The 20,151-nt window shown below is 53.3% G+C and overlaps 2 protein-coding genes across 3 annotated transcripts; one reads left to right on the top strand and one right to left on the bottom strand.

Annotated features, from left to right (window-relative positions):
* Positions 1 to 401: 401 nt before the first annotated feature.
* On the top strand, positions 402 to 8,067 carry NRIP2 (nuclear receptor interacting protein 2). 2 transcript variants are annotated; one of them, XR_008955922.1, is made up of 7 exons: positions 402 to 806; positions 4,237 to 4,386; positions 5,449 to 5,531; positions 5,855 to 5,976; positions 6,183 to 6,235; positions 6,551 to 7,182; positions 7,577 to 8,067. XR_008955922.1 is itself a non-coding variant. In XM_026502682.4 (6 exons), exons 1-6 carry the CDS (start codon positions 549 to 551, stop codon positions 6,641 to 6,643), a joined length of 759 nt encoding a protein of 252 aa, XP_026358467.1. In that variant the 5' UTR covers positions 402 to 548; the 3' UTR covers positions 6,644 to 8,067. The 2 variants fall into 2 exon arrangements, 1 of the variants encoding a protein (XP_026358467.1); XM_026502682.4 differs by having other exon boundaries at positions 6,551 to 8,067.
* A 544-nt stretch (positions 8,068 to 8,611) lies between these two features.
* On the bottom strand, positions 8,612 to 20,099 carry ITFG2 (integrin alpha FG-GAP repeat containing 2). Its single transcript, XM_026502681.4, has 12 exons — positions 20,000 to 20,099; positions 15,286 to 15,381; positions 14,683 to 14,724; positions 14,271 to 14,442; positions 13,373 to 13,512; positions 12,760 to 12,908; positions 12,289 to 12,386; positions 12,061 to 12,114; positions 11,871 to 11,962; positions 11,044 to 11,161; positions 9,405 to 9,578; positions 8,612 to 9,313 (listed from the first exon to the last, which is right to left on the bottom strand). Exons 1-12 carry the CDS (start codon positions 20,093 to 20,095, stop codon positions 9,210 to 9,212), a joined length of 1,335 nt encoding a protein of 444 aa, XP_026358466.2. The 5' UTR covers positions 20,096 to 20,099; the 3' UTR covers positions 8,612 to 9,209.
* Between the last annotated feature and the right edge of the window lie 52 nt (positions 20,100 to 20,151).

Raw genomic sequence — 20,151 nt, 5'->3', positions numbered from 1 at the left:
CACCCCGAACTGCAGAGAAGGCCAGTGGAGAGAGCAGCGGGGCAGCCCCGAGAAGGGAGGGCACACGCACATGGATACACGTGCCTGCATCCCACGCACGCACCAAGCACGCAGGCTGACTCCCCCACACGCCCACAGGCACTGCCTTTCAAACAAGCTGGCACGGACACCCTGACAGTTTACAACACTCTTACACCCCCTCGCGCTTGCAGGCAGACACACACACACACACACACACACACACACACACACACACACACGCCTTCCACCAGCCACTCGGACCAGGACCCCAGAGTTGGATGCGCTGCAGAGCCTGCCACCTGCAGGCCCTGCCAACCCCCCCCTCCCCCCGCCCCAAGTGCTGGGTTTTTCCAGCCGGAGCCTCACTCCCTCTACTGCAATCTCTGGAAATTGGTGTCTGACGCGGCTGCTCCGGCACATTATTTATTGATTCCTCTGCCCCCGTGGAGACCCTCCCTTCAGGAGAGCTGCCGCCCCGGGAGCGGGGGCAGGCGGGAAGCGCGGCCGGGCCACAGGAGGCAGAGGGGATGGAGGGAAGGACGGTTCAGCAGCCCCCACCCTGCTCATCAAGCTCGGCAAGCCCCGCAGGGGCCGTGAGCACCAGGCAGGAGGCCAGGAGAGAGGAGGGAGACTCCAGGAGGAGGGGACAGGAGGCAGCGCTTGGGGACCGAGGCCCCCTAAGCCAGCAGCGCCGTCTCAGACAGGCCACCCAGTTCCTGCACAAAGACTCTGCCGACCTGCTCCCCCTGGACAGCCTCAAGAGGCTCGGCACCTCCAAGGACTTGGTGAGGCAGCCCTCTCCCCATCCTTCTCTCCATCTCCCTGTATCCTGGGGAGGGGGGGGGGGGGCTGGAAAGGACAGTCCCTAAGCCTTCAGATGCCCTTTCCCTTGCTGAGAATGGGGCAGAGCTAGTCCCAGTTTGAGGGGCTCCATTCTGACCGTTCTCAGACTCTTCGTTGGGGTTGTCCCCATGGCTTGGTGGCTCTGGGAGACCCTCTTCGCAGTGCTCCGCTTCTCCCAAATAGTCCAGGGTTTATCTTGGGGTGTTGAGGAGCTGTGCTCTTTAGGAGAAGAGGCTTACAAGGACACAGGAACCTTCTGGAGCAGTCATTTGCTGCTGGAAGGGCCTGGAGGCCTGAACCAGTTTAGGGTTGCGGTTTCTGTCCTATCCCGAAACAACAGATTCCCTCCTACCAGTTCTGGCCATTCATTCGCCTTTCCCCTGCACAATGGAAGCAGTAAGGGCCTCTGTCCTTTCCAGAGCCCCAGGGTTTTGTATGGCTCTTGCTTGGGCCACCAGCCTCCCGAGGGTCCCCTTTACTCCCTTGTAGGGGCACTGGCCCTTCCCGAGGGCCCCCTTTGCTCCCTTGTAGGGGGACTGGCCCTTCCAGGCTCCTTCCCTTCCATCTCTGTAGAGCAGCTGTAGCCTCCAGAGGGAATGGGGAGGGGGCACATAACAACAAGGAGGTGAGTGGGTCAGGGGACAGCTGCGTATACTCATGTCTCTCTGAGAGAGTGGTGAAGAGCACGGTTGGAGCCAGGCTGCTTGGGTTCAGATCCTGGCTCTGCCACTTACTACCTTGGGCAAGTTGCTTTATGTCTCTGAGCTTGTTTCTTCATCTGCTAAATGAGCACGAAATTAGTAGTATCTCCCTGATCGGGTTGCTGTGGGAGTGGCATGAACTAATACCTAGAAGGGGCTTCGAAGAGCGCCTGGAAAATAGAAAGCGCTGTCTAAGCTCTAATTAGGATTGTTCCTCCAGCTACGACTCCATTTAGCTCGAGAGAGAAAATAAGCTCTGTAGAGTCTAGAGAACATGGAATCCTATCTGGCCTCTGGCTCCTAGAAGAAAGGAAGGCTTTGGAAGCTCTCTGTACCCTCACCCTATTCCTCATCAGAGGGTCAGAGAGGAGGGCAGTCCAGCTACCTGAGAGGCACAAAGTCAACTCCAGGGGCCTCAGCCTGGCGTCAGCCAGGAGGCTAACGCAGTCCCTCCCTTTCCTGACCTAGCCCTACCATATTCCTCCCAGTGTTCCCCCACCAGGAACCCAGCCGAGAGCCAGCTGATACCCAGCTGATTCCCAGCAGTTCCCAGAGAGGAAAAGTGACCAGACTGAGATCTCAGTTCAGGGAATGTCAGGGCTGCTCCCTCCTTGCATACACAGTGAGCACAGCTGAGAAATAGAAACAGGACAACAGGGGAGCTGGTCCTTTGGCTCCCGGTGGCTAGGACCTCAAAGGCTCTATGGTTTGGAGACCATCCTACATCTTTCTGGCCCTGGAGAAGAGGCTCTATTACCACTACAATCCCAGAATGGCAGGTCCAGCCTTCTGATGAGAAGTCCTGAGATTTTCACTTCCCCCTCTGCCTTCAGGACCTCCCAGATTGATGTCAAGCAGTTACATTGTGTGGCTTTGGGAGTGAAGACACTGACGGGCAGGGAGGACCCCACTGTCTCCCTCCCTAGGACGACTCTGGAGCCAACTGCCCAGCGCTGGGGGCCTGACGCCTGTATCCATCGTGGGAAAGGCGGGAGGAGAGCTGGGAACAGCAGGACCACTCTTTCCGGCCAGCCCCAGAGTTCACTGCCCTTTCCCAGAGCTGGGTCTCCTGCTGGCAGCCTTGCTGGCAGGAGCAGCCGGTCTCAAGGGCCTCATTAAACCAAGGGTAGAAAAACAATCCCAGGTTCCCAAGAAGAGAGGACAGGTGGAGAAGCATGTGTGCAGCCTGGACAGTTATAGTCATTTGTCAACACACATTTATTGAGTGCCTACTATATGCTAAGCTAAGCCTTGGGATATGAAGACTTGACCTCACAGGCTCTCCAGGCTAATGGGGGAGTAAAACCCACAAATCCCATCTGTGAGAAGCATGACAAAGGGAGCTAAGAGAAGGGGTGCTGGCCCCAGCCTGGTGTGTAGAATGAAGAGTACAAAAGTCAGAGAGGGCTTCCTGGAGGAGGTAAACTGCAATTTAATTACAGGATATGTATGGGATTTCAGACTTAGATAAAAACCTCTCTCTCAAATAAAGAGCAGTTCCTGAACGAAGTATGTGGAACCAGTCATCCAGTCTGGCCTAGAGAATGAGAAAGAGGAGTCTCCGGAGGGCCATTGAGCAGGAGCCAAGGCGCGGAGGCGAATGGCAGCCTGGTGCAAGCAGTACAAGCAGGGGCAGGGGGCAGATGTGCCGAGCGGGGGATGAGGCTGAAGACCAGGCAGTGGCCGGAACACCAGGGCTGTGCCTCACCTTAAAAAGTTTGGGCTTTATCATGTAAGCGACAGGAGGCGGCTGTGTTTTGATGGATTTTAAACAGGAGTAACAGTTTTGTTTTACTTGGGAGCTTCTCAGATTCTGACATGCACACGAATCATCAGGGCATCTTGTGAAAAGGAAGATTCTGATTCAGCAGGTCTATTCTGCATTTTTAGCAGGCTTCCAAGTGACGCGAAAGCTACTGATCTGAGGACCACACTTGGAATCGAGAGGGTTTTAGATCATCATCGGCTCTGAGCAGGTGTATGTGAGACGCTGCTGTACTGGAGGCAGGTTCTTACGATCTTAGGGAGGTGGTCCAGTGACCCGGGCCAGCTGGGGTGGACCAGTCCTACAAAGCAGGGATGGAGTCCATACATACAGAAGGCAAAGTGGGCAGAACTTAGGAAGTGAAGTGACTGGACGGAGGGAAGGTGGTTTCGGGTGAGGGAGAGTTCAAGCATCGTAGTTTTGAAGATACGACTTCTTTTGTCTTCTGTTGTTGCTGATGTTTTATCATCCCATCATCAACCCTGGGATCCGCAGCCCATGGAAGGGTGAGGTCAAAGGGGGAAACAGAGAAAAAAAAAAAAGCCAAAAATTATGTGTTCTAGACCAGAGATAAAAGCTCCCCAAGCAGAACAGTAGTTCCTGGGAGGTCCCGTCGCCTATAGGTTGGTCAGTCTGATCTAGAATGGACTATTCTCTTCCCACTTCTTCATCGCTGGGCAATCTCTTGGGGCCCCAGCCAGCTGGCAGGGTGTCATACTGGGGTTCACTCTGCTATAGTGCTCTGATTGCTGGGATCCTTGGGTAAGCTCCTTATTCCTGTGAGATGCAGGGCTGGGGTGGGGTTGGGGGGAACGTTGTGGGATGACTAAGGTGGGAGAACTGAGTGGCCAGCCCAGAGACTCGGGTTTAGAGCTGTCTGCCTTCTCTGTTTTGTGACGGAGCCAGCAGCCGCACAGTGTGATCCAAAGACGCCTGGTGGAGGGCAGCCAGAGTCGGCTGCAGGGGGAGTCTCCCCTGGTGCAGGCCCTGGTTTGTGGCCAGGAGAGCAGGAGGACCAGCAAGACGGAGATCCCGGCTCTTCTGGTCAACTGCAAGGTGAGAGGCCCCCCAGGGCACCAGCTTTTTTTTTTCATGAACAGCCCTGCCTGTGACTGGCTCACTTCAGCCGCCCTCCTTTCTCCCCCGGGTGGTGAGGGAAGGAGGGAGGGAGAAAAGATATCTCTACCCTAAGCCTGGACCAAAACATTGGATCCTGTACATTCTTTACTCTCTGCCTCAACCCATCTTCCCTCTGTGCTGTTCCACCTGTCATCACCATTCCCCCGTCCCTTTATCAAGTGTAATCATCAAATGTGAGTGTCAGTCCCCTACAGTGTCTCCTATGTCCGTGAACAGTGCATCACGTATGTATCCTGCAACACTCCCACCCCCCACACACTCAGAAGAAGCGCGTGTCCCCCAAGGTGACAGCCTAAGGCCCCAATGGTACCTCCTCCTGGAAGCCTCTTCTGACCTTCCCCAGAAACAGCCTCTCCTCCCTCTCGTCTCGGGCACGTCACTGGCAATCCTTTTGTAGACCTTAACACTTTCGACCATGCACTAGTCACTGACGCTTCCCTCACACCCAAGCCCAGATTCACCCCTGCGCCCTCCTGCCACAAATCTCAGTACGTGCTCGATACACGTCTGGAATGAGAAAACTGCGTTTGGGATAGCCGAGCGTCACCCAAAACGTCTGTATATACCCAGAAGAAAGCGAACCGGTCTTCGTCTCCACGGTGAGCCTGTCGCATCTGCAGTTCCCGGCAGGCGGCCTGGTCCTCTCACCCCCTCCTCTGTCCCTCACGCAGACCTCTCTAAACTAGGCCCTCAGCTTCCCCAGAATTCCTCTACACAAACCGAACTGTTTCCGGTCAAATTGTTCCCAAGTGTATTGGACTTACCATGGGCAGCTCTGCTCGCTTTTTTGATCCCTTCATCTAAGAGCCGGGTTGGCCTCAGCTGGATGACTGCCATAGAAACCACTTTGAAAGATTCGGTTCTTTCCCTTCCCTCGTTTTGGAGAGGGACTCGTCAGAGGGCTGGGAAAGGTGAAGGATCCAAGCCCGATCCATTCCCTCGGGGGCTCACAGAGTCCCCCACAAACCTCTTTCTCAGTGCCGAGACCAGGAGCTTCGGGTGGCCGTGGACACGGGCACCCACCACAACCAGATCTCCGCTGGGTGCCTCAGCCGCCTGGGGTAAGAGCGCCACCCGGAAGAATGGATGGCTGGAAATACTCAGAAAATATTCTGAAATGAGATGGTAGTAGTTGCATGACTCTATAAATATACTAAAAACCACTGCGTTTATAAAAGGGTGACTTTCATGGTATATCAAGAAAGCTGTAGTTAAAATTAAAAAAAAAGCGGGGGGTGGGGGGCTCTAGTAGCAAAGACAAGGATTTAGACCCCACGTGGGGCCAAAGGACTGGATGAGCACCCAAGTGTGGCGGGGAGGGGTGTGAGCTAAGGGGCTGGGGCTGGGGGTTGTGGTGGCCATAACCCTTGCTTCCCAAATACAGGTTAGGGAAGAAGGTCCTCAAAGCCCCAGGTGGGGGCCTGGCACCTGGGCCCCCCACCCAGGTGGAGCAGCTGGAGCTGCAGCTGGGCCAGGAGACGGTGGCCTGCTCGGCCCAGGTGGTGGGTGAGTCCTCCCTTCGTTCCCAGCCCCCTTCTTCCTCTCCTGGCTGTGGCAAAGGCTGGCACCCTCCGAGGTGTCCCCAGTCTCGGGGCCCAGATCCTCAGACCTGGGGGAGGGGGGTGGGCAGACAAGGAGCGAGTGTTGACAGGAGGGCACCGTGACTACCAAGGGCCCCTCCAGCCTCTTCTGTTTTCAAATGATTCCTGCAGATGTTGAGAGTCCCGAGTTCTGCCTTGGACTACAGACTCTGCTTTCTCTCAAGGTAAGGATGATGCTAGCGCTTGACCCACACTGTGGCCTGACCCAAAGGGCTGGCAAAGGAGGTAAAAGGCACAGGTGCGGAGCGTGGGTCAGCTCCTGATGGGAAAGACCTGGAGACGTCCTGAGCTCGCCTTCGCTCCCTTAGCAGTACCTCATTTGCCCACACGTGAAAAGTAAGAACCAGGTCCCACTTCCCCCCAGCCAGATGAATGGAAAAGGGGAAGAACGACGAGTAGGGGGAGGCTGTGGGAAGTGGGAGGGCCCGAGAGAGGGCTCCCTGCTGAGGGAGGTGCTGTGTCCCTGCCCTTCCCCACAGTGCTGTATCGACCTGGAGCGTGGAGTACTGCGCCTGAGAGCTCCCTTCCCAGAGCTGCCCTTCCTGCCTCTGTACCAAGAGCCTGGCCAGTGACTGCCGAACCAGTCGGTCCCCAGGGGAAGGACCTTGCCTTGGGGAAGAGCTGTATGGGGGAATGGGGTAGCTGGGGACGACCATGTCTGTCCCTTCTGTTGCCACCCTGACCCTGCCGTCCCGTTTCCCTCAGTTGGCCACATTCCTCACTGCTTCTCAGCCACTGCCCAATCCCCCAGGAGTCTTCCAGAGAGAGGGCCCGTGATCTCAGGGGCCTGGCTTCTCTGTTCCCATTCTCCTCCAAGTCAGGACTGCAGAAAAGGACGTTAAGCATGGCGTGGTAGGAAGTGGCCCGAGTCAAAGGCTGCGGCTTGTACCATCCTTCGCCTGTCCCCTGCCCACCCACCCCTCGGTGGCCTTCACTCCCATGCCCCTCCCCTTGCCTTCTGGGGCTCGTTACCTTTCCCAACTGGACTGCCGCACCTCACCCACCCGGGGCCCTGTCCCTGCTGACGCCCACCTTTCTGATTCTGCACACAACTGCTCACAGTTGAGTGGGGGAAGAAACAGGCAACTGAATACTCCAATGCAATGGGAAGGTGAGTTGGTAGAGGCATGCCAGGCTCACAAGGCTGGGAGCTTCCTTAGTTACCTTTTCTGGGGTTACCAACATCTGAAGCCAGTGATCACCCTGTGCAAGACCTTGGACTGACCTCTACTATTTCTCCAGGCAGCTCTCCTCCACTCGCTTTTGTTACACATTGGGACCCTGAACTTCAGGGGGTGGGTGGGGTGGAGGAGCGCTGTCAGGAACTGCCCCCACAAGGTGGACAGGATGGCAGGGTGCTCAGTACTCAGATTTCACCTAACCACTATTCTTTCTTATTTCTAGAACTCCTCACCTCATTAGACCCTCTCCCTTCCCCTCATCTCTGGCCTCCTGAGCTTGAGCTTGTCTTATTTTGAAATCAGTGGCTTTCTATCCCCCGCCAGGCTCTGAGCCAAAGCAAAAAGACAAGGAGGCTTTTCGTCTTCACTGTGAAGAGAGGAACCCAGACCTTCAGGAGCCAGACCCCCGAGTGTCTTTCTGGCTGGTTTCGGTCTCTCGGGTCATGGATTAGGGGTAGAGGAAGACGGTGGTCTAACTAACCTCAGCTAGGGAACTGGGGCCCTTGGAGTGGAAACCAAGTCTTGAGCCCAGGGTAGACCAGAGGAGAAGCAGGATACCACCCAACTGCCCTGTGACCTCTGGTCTTGCCTTTCCCTGCTGCGTTCCCTGCCGTCAGAAGAGGAGGGGGCTCACCAGCACACGTGTAATAAGGATCCCCTCATCCCTCCTGCCTCGCCCCATCACCTCGGCCTTCCCGGCCCTGCCTTTTCCCTTCCGCCTCTTGCTGCTTCTGTGCCTGCGGACCCCGGGCCCAGGGGCAGGCCTTCAGCTCAGTCGCTTTCCATTTGAATAAACACCTGTTTCTGTATGCTAACCTCCTTCTCAGGCCTTCCTCCACGCTGAGCAGGGCCCGAACTGATAACTCTGCCCCGCTTTCCTTACAGAAAGGCAGTGTGAATGCGGACCTTTCCCCGGGTTGGTCCATCGGGCTGGGTCGAGATAACGGAGAGCAATGGCGTTCAAACTGCTCCGAACACAACTCATGGCAGCAAATGCATTTTACACCGTGCTCAGTACACACATACGTGCACACGCACAACTGTAACACCCCCTTACTGTGAGCAATGTACTCTGATTTTTTCCACTGTGTTTTATTCTATCCGATTTCGTTTAGCCCAAAAATGCTGACCACAACCCACCAAAGGACTGCAGCCTGTAATGTGAAAAAACACTGACTCAGAGTGCGCAGAATCGAGAGCAGAAGGGATAAAAGTGGCCCGAGATAGAATTCTGACTGTGGTCTGGATCCTAAGCCTGCATCAGATTTTAAATGTCTCCTGTCTCACAGACAAGGTGTTTTGGGGGGCAATGGGAGCAAGGCTTACATGGCTGCACGATACTTAAAGAACACGGTGAAATGAGAACGTGCTAACCTGGTTTCTTTGCTCAATTGAAGAAAATCATCTCAGGGCTGCTGGGGACAGTTAAGACCAGAGTGTAAAATGTCCTGGAAGACTGTCCTCAAAAGCAAAACAGTGGGCCATTCCTGTAATAATCACTAATGCCAACACCCTGGAGCTGTGCCAAGGGAGACGGAGCCTGGAATTGGGGGAGACCTTAACTCATTGCTCCACAGGCCCCAAAGCCAGCTTCCTTCATAGGCACCGGAGCCATGCAGAAGATCTGTGCTCCCTCCTCACGAACAAGTGTTCGCCCTACAAGGAGAGTGGGGAGCTCTGGAGAGGGGGGCGGTCCCAGATGATGTGGAATGAGGCTGGGGTCCTATGATCCTGTTGATGTGATGGGTAAGGTACACGAGGAAATGGACCGAGGATCAACTTGCCTCTTCTTTCACCAAGAAGACCATGAAGGCTACAGTTCACAGCCCCCCTAGGGCGGCTGCCATCCTTCCACGCTCCTCTGTGATGTTTGCTCCCTATTCTGCCAGCACCATGGATATCTTGGGGGGTGGGGTGGTTCAGGAGGCTCCTTCCTCAGCTAAGAGGGCAAGTCTGGCTAGGTGGGATCGTGGAGGCTTGCAGGAGCACACTGCGGTGGCTGGTCTGGACGGTAGAGGGTTTGGTGAAGCAGGGCGCGGATGGCTGGGACGTCGTCAGGATCTGAGGGCAAGAAGGGGGTGGGTCAGAGGTGGGGGAGTTCCTGGGCGCCTGGCACAGGGCTGCTCCCGCTGCAAGCTCTCCTGGGACTCACCCACGCCCAGCTCCTGCAGGAGGCTCTGGAACTCTGGCTCAGCCTCCAGCAGTTTCAGCAGATTGGTCGACTCCATCCGCTCAAGCTGCACCTCCCAGTATACGTAGATCTTCTGGTTGAATGTGACGTACACGAGGCAGGGGCTGTTGCGGCCCTCCTTGCAGGCGTAGAGGCCTGAGGGGGGTGTGGGGGGGGGTGAGACAGAGGTCAGAGAGTTCCAGTCCCGGAGGGAAGGGCAGAGTATATGATGAGGGCCTTGGGAGTCAGCACTTTCCACCCTCCCACAGATGTCAAGCAGAAAACTGAAGGCCCTCTTTCTATTCCTTTTGTGGTGGGAACTTGGAAAAATAGGTAAAATATGTGGCCCATTTCAGCTATGGAAAAACACCAGGCAGAACAGCACCCTAAAAGAGGTAGTTGTTGACTTTCCCATCTTAGTGAGAGCCCTGGAGGAATGAAGGGTAGTCTTGGCAGTCCACGGGGTACATTAGCAAATGCAGTCAGAAACCCAGGTTTCTCTTTGGTGGCCATCCCTTCTGTAAAGGCATTTTAACCTTTCAGGACATTGGCGAATGTACCCCAGAGCACTGTGCAATTCTTAGCATCTCGGCAACCGGAGATATCTCCATGTCCCTGAAAGAGCCAGTGCTGCTTTCCAAGTCCCTGATTTGGAACTAATGCGAATGCTCTGGGAGAATGTTCCTCAGAGAGTTCTGACATTCTCAGATGGGAAAGAACCTCCCAGTGTCTTCACACATCCCAGAGAGATGATAAGAACTCAGCCCATTCTTTTTTAAGTAAGTCTTTTTTTTTTTAAAGATTTTATTTATTGGGGCGCCTGGGTGGCTCAGTCGTTAAGCGTCTGCCTTCGGCTCAGGGCGTGATCCTGGATCCCTGGGATTGAGCCCCGTATCAGGCTCCTCCGCTGGGAGCCTGCTTCTCCCTCTCCCACTCCCCCTGCTTGTGTTCCCTCTCTTGCTGGCTGTCTCTCTGTCCAATAAATAAATAAAATCTTAAAAAAAAAAAAGATTTTATTTATTTATTGGACAGAGAGACAGAGAGACAGAGAATGAGTGGGGGAGGGGCAGAGGGAGAGGGAGACACAGACTCCCCGCTGAGCAAGGAGCCCAATAAGGGACTCAATCCTACGACCTGGGATCATGACCTGAGCCGAACGCAGATGCTTAGCAAATGAGCTACCCAGCCGCCCTTTGCAGTTTTAAACAAGGAATGAAAGAAAGTGACAGGCCCATCTCTAACTATCTTCAAGAATGGGCTGAGTTTGGAGCGCCTGGGTGGCTCAGTCCGTTAAGTGTCTGCGTTCGGCTCAGGTCATGATCCCAGGTCATGGGACTGAGTCCCGCAGCATCGGGCTCCTTGCTCAGAGGGGAGTCTGCTTCTCCCTCTGCCCTTCCTCCTGCTCGTGCTTTCTCCCCTACCTCAAGTAAATAAAGTCTTAAAAAAAAACCCAAAAAACGAAAGAACTGTACAGATGGCAACCTAGTACCCAGCATCACCCTGTAACACAAGCGCTGCAGAGCTAGTCTGTTTATGAAGACTCGAGTTAGGGGACGTGGAGAGAGTGGGCATGACAGGCCGACAAGCGTGGTGAGAGAGGGGCCACGGGCCGGGCTCCCACCTGCACAGAAGGCTCGGATGTTCTCGTCCACTTGGAAGCGGACAACGGTGCGGTTGTGATCAATGATGTACGTCTGTCCATCCCAGGCACAGGCAACCACCTCCTCATGCCCGTTGCCCTGAAAAAGGCCAGAGACCAAGCTGCAGGGGTGGCCAGCAGCTCTTGTACGAAGAGCCCGGGTGACAGCGGCTAGATGAAAGATGAAGGAGCAGAGCATCTGGCCCTGCGCCACAAACAGCCAGCTGGGGAAGAAAACGAGCCTAAGGTTCTTACAGAACTTCCTCTGCGCGTCCGTGGCCACATGGCCGAGGAAGCGGGCATCGGTACTCCCCGTCTCCTATGGAGGGAACCTCCGCTTATGGAAGCGAAATCACTCAGCAGACAAGGGAGGCAGTGCAGAATCAGGGCTCACCCCAGGCCTGTTCTACTGGCTTTAAAGCCTCGTTTCTCTTCGCTAAACCATTGCACGCGCACAATGATGCGGCAGCATCTGGCCTCACCTGCAGATTCGGGGGCTGCTGCCTTAGTAGAGAGAGGCTCGTAGACGAGAAACAATAATGATAGAGAGTACATCTGGAGTTGGGGTGAGTAACTCACTTCTGGACCCAAATAACTTATTTCTCTTTGGAGCCATTACCGCTGGCAAAGTGCTGCCGAGAAGGGAACCGTGCTGGGCACTGAGCAATACGGAGAAACAGACGCACTTGAGATGCATCTGGAGTCTGTCTGAAGAGACTGAGATAAAGGTGGGGAGGGAGCTGTGAAGGGAGAATGTCTCACTTGAACCTCATCTCTCCATGTCAAGAAGGTAAGAATGTTCCTCTCACCGTGACATCCAATTTCTCCAGGGCGAAAAGCTGGTGATCCACCTGCACCGACCACAGCAGCTTGTCTGCATCCTCCATAAGCTTCAGTGTCCCTGTGGGGGGGGGGGGGGGGGACAGGCAGGCCAGGGTGGGACAGGACCCCCGAGCGGAGCCCACAGGCACCCAGCTCCCGACCCCAGCAGGAACTCACCATCCAGGGTGCAGAGGGCAAAGAGGCCAGAGCCACCCCTCTCAGCATTGTGGCCTGCGGGTGCGACAACAGGACCGGAAGAAGGAAACGTGAAGGGCAGGGCAAGGTCAGAGTGTACAGGGTGAGGGGTGGTCCAAGGCGGGGAGGAAGGGAAGGCCCTGCATCTCCCCTCTCCCAGCACTGATGATTGCCCCTCGGCTCCGTCTTGTGCCTCCAGCCCACCCTCACCTCGTTTGATGTTGCCAATGAGGTGGGTGGAGACGTTCTTGTTGTGGATACGGCCGGAAGTCTGGTGCAACACGAAGTCTCGGGCAGCCAGGGTCTCCCTGTGTGGGGCAGTGAGGGATACTAAATGGGGATCAAGTGAACCTAGTTCTCCAGGACTTCTGTGGCCCCGATCTCTGTACGAGCTCCCAGGATGTGAATCAGCCTGGAAACTGATCGCTGAGCCTGTCTGGCCCGTGTGCAAAGTAGAAAAGACAGGGACGGAGCTGCCAAGTTAGAATCTTGGAATCTCCTCCAAGTGCTACAAGGTTAAAGCGCAGGATTCTCTGGGTCGCCAAATAATCTTCCTTAGTGGGACAAAGGTACCGTGCCGGGAGCCGGCCGAAGCAGCTCCACCGACTGCAGACCTGGCCGCCGCCACAGGAATCCAGGAGCCCATCTGGATTCCATGCACCCCCCAGGCCTGCACCTTACCTACTGCCCTCCGGGGCCCCCTCCGACGAAGTGGGGGTCCCGGCATCCTTGTTCCAGGTACACAGCAGAATGGCGTAAGCACAGCCTGGCTGAGATACCATCAGTTCAGGCACACCCAGGGGCCCCGGAGTCACCGAGAGACTGTCCACCTGCACCAGGGAACAGGGGCTGACGAGGGCTGGGGACAGAAGGAAGTGCGACCCTCCACAGAACAGAGGAGAGCGTGGGGCAGGCCCTGGGAACAGTACCCCGGGCTTCAAGGGCAGCAGCAGGAGGAAGAATGCGAGGTCACGGGCCTCGTGCCGTTCTCTCCACACAGCCCACCTGCTCTGCACTGCGTGTGTGTCCTACGGGGTCCACACCCTGCCACAGAGCATGTCGCACCACCTGCACACTCGTAACGCTTACCCAATGCTCCCTCCTCTCTGCCTAGGGTTAGTCATTTGCCCCTAAGACCCTGATTTGAAACTCTCTTCTTTGGATTTCTCTCAACAAGGAGATGTTCCCTTCCCCCCACGCTAAACCCTGGCTCATGACTGTTCTCCCTGGAGCCCCCTCCAGGAGGGCCTCCTCCTGCCCCCTGAGGTCCCCGAGCCCACACTCAGCCTCTCACCTGACCCTCCAGTGTCCATTTCTTGAGTGACACCAGCTGCCCCGTCGGATGCTCAGTGCCCTCGCCCAGGTCTTCCCAGCGGAAAGCCCGGACCACGCGGTCTGTGTAACCTACCACCAGCTCACAACACCCATCTCCATCTGCGGATCCAGAAAGTAAGACAAGTTGGGAGCCAAACGTGTAGCCATGAGCTTGAGTCCTCCACACACGTCCTCCCTGCTGCTCCACTAACACCACCACTACTGGTGCTTTCACCCACCACAACTTCAGACCCGAGCTGAACCCTCACGCACCATGTGTCTGCACCTGCTCCCCTGCCTTCCTTGGGCGTGGGACACTCTACCCCCCAACTGTTCTGTGGGTCCTATCACTTCTCCCCTCATGCTGCTTCTCTCAGATACACATCTCAAGTGTCCTGATTCGTGCCACGTACCTACCACCACCTTCAAGGCACCTTTGGGCCAAGACATCAAGTCCTGTATCTGTAGGGCTCACTCCTTGCCACCTTCAGCCTTCCCAGCAAGGACCTGCCTGCCAACTCCATTTAGAATTGGTACCTCTACTTCTCCACCCTGACACACTCGCTAGCCCCCTTCTGTGGTTTCTTTTCTCCACGGCACGTCCTACCTTCTAACATACGACTTCATTTTCTGACAACATTTTATGCTGTTTATTTTCTGTCCCTTTCCAGTAAAGGTCCAAGAAGGCAGTGACTTTTGTCCGTTTTAATCACTGCCTAGAATGATAGCTAGTTGATAATGGGAGCTCAGTAACTCAACATAAAATGCATAATAAATGGCGCACATGAATGCCACCTCCTTCCCTGAATCCCTTGAAATCTGCTCTACTACCCGGTGACTCCTATTCCCCGGCCGCCTGCAGAGACAGCCGTGCCCACCGATGTCGCTGATCAGCATGACCTTGGTGTTGGCAGGGATGTGCTGCTTGAACACTGGATGCTGCTCCTCTCCCGTCAGGCTCTCGTGGTGCCCAGAAGCATCCAGGGCCTTGGCGGGCGTCAGGTCACACAGGTGAAACCATCCTTCAGCACTCACCGCCACCACCAGGTTCTGGGAGAGGCAGAGCATGGGACAGATGGGCTGGGGAGGGAAGGATGGGCTGGGGAGGGAAGGATGGGCTGGGGAGGGAAGGATGGGCTGGGGAGGGGAGTCTGGGCACGAGCCTCGTCACTAAAGCACAGAAGTGAGAGGGCTGAAGCCTTTAACTCTCAATTGGTTTCCACCAGAAGATGGGGATTAATGTCGATAAAGCCTTGGAGTTCTACCAAGAAGTTGCCCTAGGGTTCTTACCTTTCCTTTATTACATACATCTCCAACCCCAACGCAAGTCAGCTGCAAAGAAAAGGGGAGACACACTGAGAGAGACCAGTACTCCCTAAACTCCGTGAAGCAAGGAGAGGGCTCGCTAACTACCATCGTTCGCTGAAAACTTGTGCCATGTGACCTACACCAATAGTTCATGCTAATCGAGTTCTTGCACTATGGGTTTGGTTTCCCCAGACACCAACAGGAAGACCTAAAGTAGTTAAGACGGTCTGGGCTGAACGAAACAAAAGTTTCAGACCTCGTATAGCCAGTTTATCATATTTCTAGACATATTCAAAGTATTACCCCCATTTTCTACTATACTTTATAAGATCAGACGACTTCGACAGCTTTGAAAGTACTAAGGGAGCCACTCTACAAGAGAAAATAAAAAACAGCCCACCAGCTGGGAGCACGCTGCCTGCGGGCTCCCCTCCCTGAATCAAATGAACCCTGAAGCAGCAGCTGGGCTGAGGAGCTGGTGAACTGGTGGGACACACTGGTGGGCTCCTGTGTGGCTTAGCCTTGACAGTTTTTGCACCGAAAGGATCCCTCCACCCCTCCAGTCCCAGGGAGTTGAATACTGACCATGCCCTGGCAGGAACAGGTGAGCCACGGCCGGCTGTCATCATTCTTATACACGAACAGCTTCCCACTCGTGTCCCCCACCACCAGTTCATTTAACTTCAAATGGGGAGAGAAGACAGTGTTAGGATGGGATCAAGCTTTTGTCTATGGGGTCCATCCTGAGGATACCACAAGACCTCAACTTGTATCCTCATCAATTAAAAAAAAAAAACTTGGGATGCCTGGGTGGCTTAGTAGGTTAAGCATCTGCCTTCAGCTCAGGTCATGATCCCAGGATCCTGGGATCAAGCCCCGCACTGGGCTCCTTGCTCAGTGGGAAGCCTGCTTCTCCCTCTGCCCCTTCCCTCCCGCTTGTGCCCCCCCCCCCGTCTCTCTCTCTGACAAAAAAACAAATAAAATCTTAAAAAAAAAAATCTTTTGCAACCAACAATGCCACAGTTTCCCAGAGTCTCTTTCTTTCCCTGTAGGGGTGTATGTGTGTCAGGGGAGGTTAGCAGAATGCGGCAATATAGAAATTTATGGCCCTTAGAAAAGTCTGAGAATGGAATGGCTTCACAGGCCGCATGCCTGCTTCAGCTCTCCCAGTCTGTCCATTGTCAATGGGACATGTTTTGAAAACAACCCAAAACATTTAACTTTTGGAAAATTAAACTTCAGATCGCATATTTTATCAAGGGCCAAATGAAAAAACAAGGTCGGCTCTGGGGGTCCTCCTTCCTCTCCCAAGACCTCTGGATCACAGTGTGTTAGAATGAACATGGAAGGGATGTTGGTGTTGGAGGGGAGGACGGCATGAAGAGGTTGGGGCCTCAGCCTCCATGCTCTGGGCCTCCGGCGCCCTCAAGTGGTGGCCGAGCTCTCAGGAGGGGGCGCCCTGCACAGAGCCTTTTCACTATTTGTGTCTGGGCATTCCCTTTTCCCAGCGGTTCCCCAAAGGCTGGCTACCTTTCCAGGGGCTAACAGTGATAAGAAGGTAGCACCAAACCCTTTTTCCACAAATAGCTTCCTGATTTCCCCTTGGGGGGTGGGGCCAGTGAACACCTCCTTCAAAACAGAGTGGATATTAGAGTCTCAAGAGCTTTAATTTTAAAGGCAACAAAAACATAACACATCAACAGTAAGGAAAAGTTAAAAATGAACTGGGATTTATTAATAATGATTCACTTGATCTGAATCTTTGATTTATTTATTTTTTAATAGTTATGGGAGTTTGTGGTGGGAATATCAGATCACAGAAGCATAAAACAAGTGTTTTTTACAGTAAACTCTCTCCACCTGATGTTTCCATTACGGCTGCCCCAGAGGACTTTGGCAGACACACAGGAGAGCGGCCGCATGGCACAGAGGCTCAGTGCAGCTACTGGATTTGAATCCAGCTCCCTATGCTTAAATTTTCTCATCTATAAAACAAAGATCATAAGGGTATCTACCACATAAGGTTGTCACGAGAATTGAGCTAACAGCAGAAGGCCTATAAAACTGACTGGGATAGAGCAAGCACTAACACCAGGTGGTTTTCAGCCTCTAATTAAAGGCCTCCAAGGCTAGGGACCCTAGAATCTTTTATACAATCCATTCTTTTTAATACATTCATTCAGCAAATGCCATAGTCCATAACAGGCCCTCAATAAAGGTTTACTTAATAGACTAATAACAAAAAAGATTTTGGGGGGGGGTGCCTGGGTGGCTCAGCCGGTTAAATGTCTGCCTTTGGCTCGGGTCATGATCTCAGTGTACTGGGATGGAGCCCCGCATTGGGCTCCCTACTCAGCGGGGAGTCTGCTTCTTCCCCTGCCCACACCGCCCCCCCACTCATACTCACTCTCTCTCTCTCTCAAATAAATAAATAAATAAAATCTTTTTTAAAAAATATTTTTTTTAGGGGTGCCTGGGTGGCGCAGTCGTTAAGCGTCTGCCTTCTGCTCAGGGCGTGATCCCGGCATTATGGGATCGAGCCCCACATCAGGCTCCTCTGCTGGGAGCCTGCTTCTTCCTCTCCCACTCCCCCTGCTTGTGTTCCCTCTCTCGCTGGCTGTCTCTCTCTCTCTCCGTCAAATAAATAAATAAAATCTTTTAACTTTTTTTTTTAAGAAACAAAGAAAAATCAGCATTAAAGAGAATGCTCAGTCAGCCCTTGAGTTTCCAGGTAAAGCTAGACAATGAGTTGGGGTACACAGGTAAATGCTGCAGACCCCCGCTGACCCTCACCGTTTAACAAGGGCGGGGACCCAGGAACAAAATGATAAAACAGTGCGGTAGGTGCAGTGAACAAGTAGATGTGACCCAGCCAGGCGACGACAGGCAACGACAATGAGGTAATGGCTGGTCTCCTGGAAGGGGACATTTCCATTTCTAAAGTGGCCCATCTGCTTTCCCACAGCTATAATGCTTCCCAGCAGTTGTGCTTCTCTGTGGCTGATCCTGGCCCTGGCCTCTGGCGGTCACTCACTGATACTCCAGCACCCCAGCTGGAGAGTACCACCGCCAGAAATGCTCAAGGAGAGAGGAGGTGAGGTCTTTGATCTGTTACAGCCTTCTAGAGACTTCCCCCTGGTGTAGCCAGGCTTTTTTGTGGGCAGTCCAAGAGGGTGTGCATTCTATTTCTGCCTTCTCCTCCCCCCAACCTACCAGAAAATAAATTAGTTTCAAAGAACTTTAGGCTATTGATTTATTAGGGTGAAATAAGTCTTTTTCCTGCCCCAAATTTTCAAGTGCTAGCCTGGGGAACAAATAACAGAATTTCTATCCACACTCATGCAGGCTGAACGTACCATCACTAGGCAACTATCTCAACTACTTGCCCTTCTTTCAGTTATATTTATCAATAACAGGCAAAGCCCTTCAAATTGCTTTGAGAGACATAATCACATTTGCTTTCTGTAACTGTCTTCATTTATTCAACAAACACTTGATGAGTGCCTACTATGTACTACTCTAAGTGTTAGGAATATAACAGTGAAAAAACAGATAAAAATTTCCTATCCTTATGAAGCTTACATCTCAGATTTTTTTTAAAAAGGTAGTACAATATATCTAATATTGCAGAACTGAGCGTATTAATGCAATTCACTTAGAAAAGTTCAATTTCCAGGGCGCCTGGGTGGCGCAGTCGTTAAGTGTCTGCCTTCCGCTCAGGGCGTGATCCCAGCGTTCTGGGATCGAGCCCCACATCAGGCTCCTCTGCTAAGAGCCTGCTTCTTCCTCTCCCACTCCCCCTGCTTGTGTTCCCTCTCTTCGCTGGCTGTCTCTCTCTGTCAAATAAATAAATAAAAATCTTAAAAAAAAAAAAAGAAAGAAAAAAGGAAAAGTTCAATTTCCAAAAAAGCTGATGTTATGAAGCTATGAAAAAAGGCATGTATTTTTCCCTTTTAAACACAGAAGACAATCAGATAACACAGAAAATAATGCACACCTAAAGTCACTCTCTTAATTTACTATTTGAAAATGCCTCTTTTGATTTTCTCATAATATCGTAATGCTTGGCATATGAAGAAATGTGAAAGCCCAGAACACAATACAAATTTATGAGAATAACTCCTTCCTCCCTCCAGGGAGGAGAGCCAAAAGAGGCCTCATAAAATATCTTCTCTATATCTTCTCTATCACAGCACAAAGGAGGCTGGCGGGGGGGGGGGGGGGGGGATGTTTTAGCCCTTGTTTTTTTCCAGAGAAGAGAGCACAGAACAGTTAGGGAAGTGAGAATAAGAAGTAAGGAGGCAGAATAGGGAGATGGGGCAGAGAGTAGGAGAGGATGGCAATAAGGTGCTTTGCATCAAAAATATGGAATAATGAATGAAAACATACAGTCTGTTAAAAGTGTCAGACCAGCAACAGCCCTCATCCCCTTTGATCCTCCACCCCAAAACTCTTTACATATTTTAATCAATGCACCTCCTTACATTTTGTTATTCTTGTGACTATCACCCCACCTGAGTATGAACTACCTTAGGGCTGGCACTGTCTTTTGTCCATTTTGGAATTCCCATAACATACCACAGTCCCTGGCGCACGACCGGCAGTTGAATAAATATTTGCGGAAAAATAGAAGCAAACACTAACAACACTAAGAGCTGTGTTGCCAGGCATAGTTCTGCCTGCTTTACCTGTACTGACTCATTTAAACGAGGAGAAGAACGACTGGGGAGAGATGGAACGGTACATGTGAACTGTTTTTGTAATTCAACCAAGGTGTAGCGCTTTCAAGTTGCAACACCCTTGCGTGTTCTATGAAGCAGGCACTACAGAAACCCGGCAAGACTGGGGTGGGGGCCCGGAGAGGCAGAAAAGTACAGCAGTGTATTCCTGTGCAAGAGGCACGCGTCAGAACTGCACAAGCGCGCTATAAGCTTATTTTGAGGCTTGGAAAGGTAAAATGATTTGAGAGGTGATGCCCCTGGACAAGGCATCACGACAGAAGCAATGAACCAGGAGATCTGGCCACCAGTGTACCAGGCTCCTACTGTGAACAAGTTACTGACTTAGGCAAAGGATCAGTTATCTACGCCCCTCAAAGAACACCAGACCAGGCAACCAGAGCAATTCCAGGCACATGGGCTACCCGCAAGTTCTCCCTAGGCCACCGCGCCAGCCCCACCGCGCAGGCGCGACGCGCACGCCGCACGCCGCGGTCGGCTTCTCCACTTCCCTGGCCCCGCCCCACCCCGAGCAGAGCCGCCGAGCCGGACCGCGTCTCTCGCAGTGCGCATGCACTGACCGTGTCGTTATCGACGTCTCCGAGGCAGATCGCGTGCGGGAAGAGGCTCCCACTAAATTCCAGGGCCACGCGCTGCACGTAGCTAACCGACCTCATCGCACTTGCAAGGGCCGAGGGACCGGGGAGCCCAGCTAAATGTCCCCCGAGCCCCT

This window comes from Ursus arctos, unplaced genomic scaffold (assembly GCF_023065955.2).
Source record: "Ursus arctos isolate Adak ecotype North America unplaced genomic scaffold, UrsArc2.0 scaffold_26, whole genome shotgun sequence".
NCBI classification, from domain to species: domain Eukaryota; kingdom Metazoa; phylum Chordata; class Mammalia; order Carnivora; family Ursidae; genus Ursus; species Ursus arctos.
The sequence above is the reverse complement of the archived record's forward strand: the minus strand, read 5'-3'. Positions and strand labels throughout refer to the sequence as shown.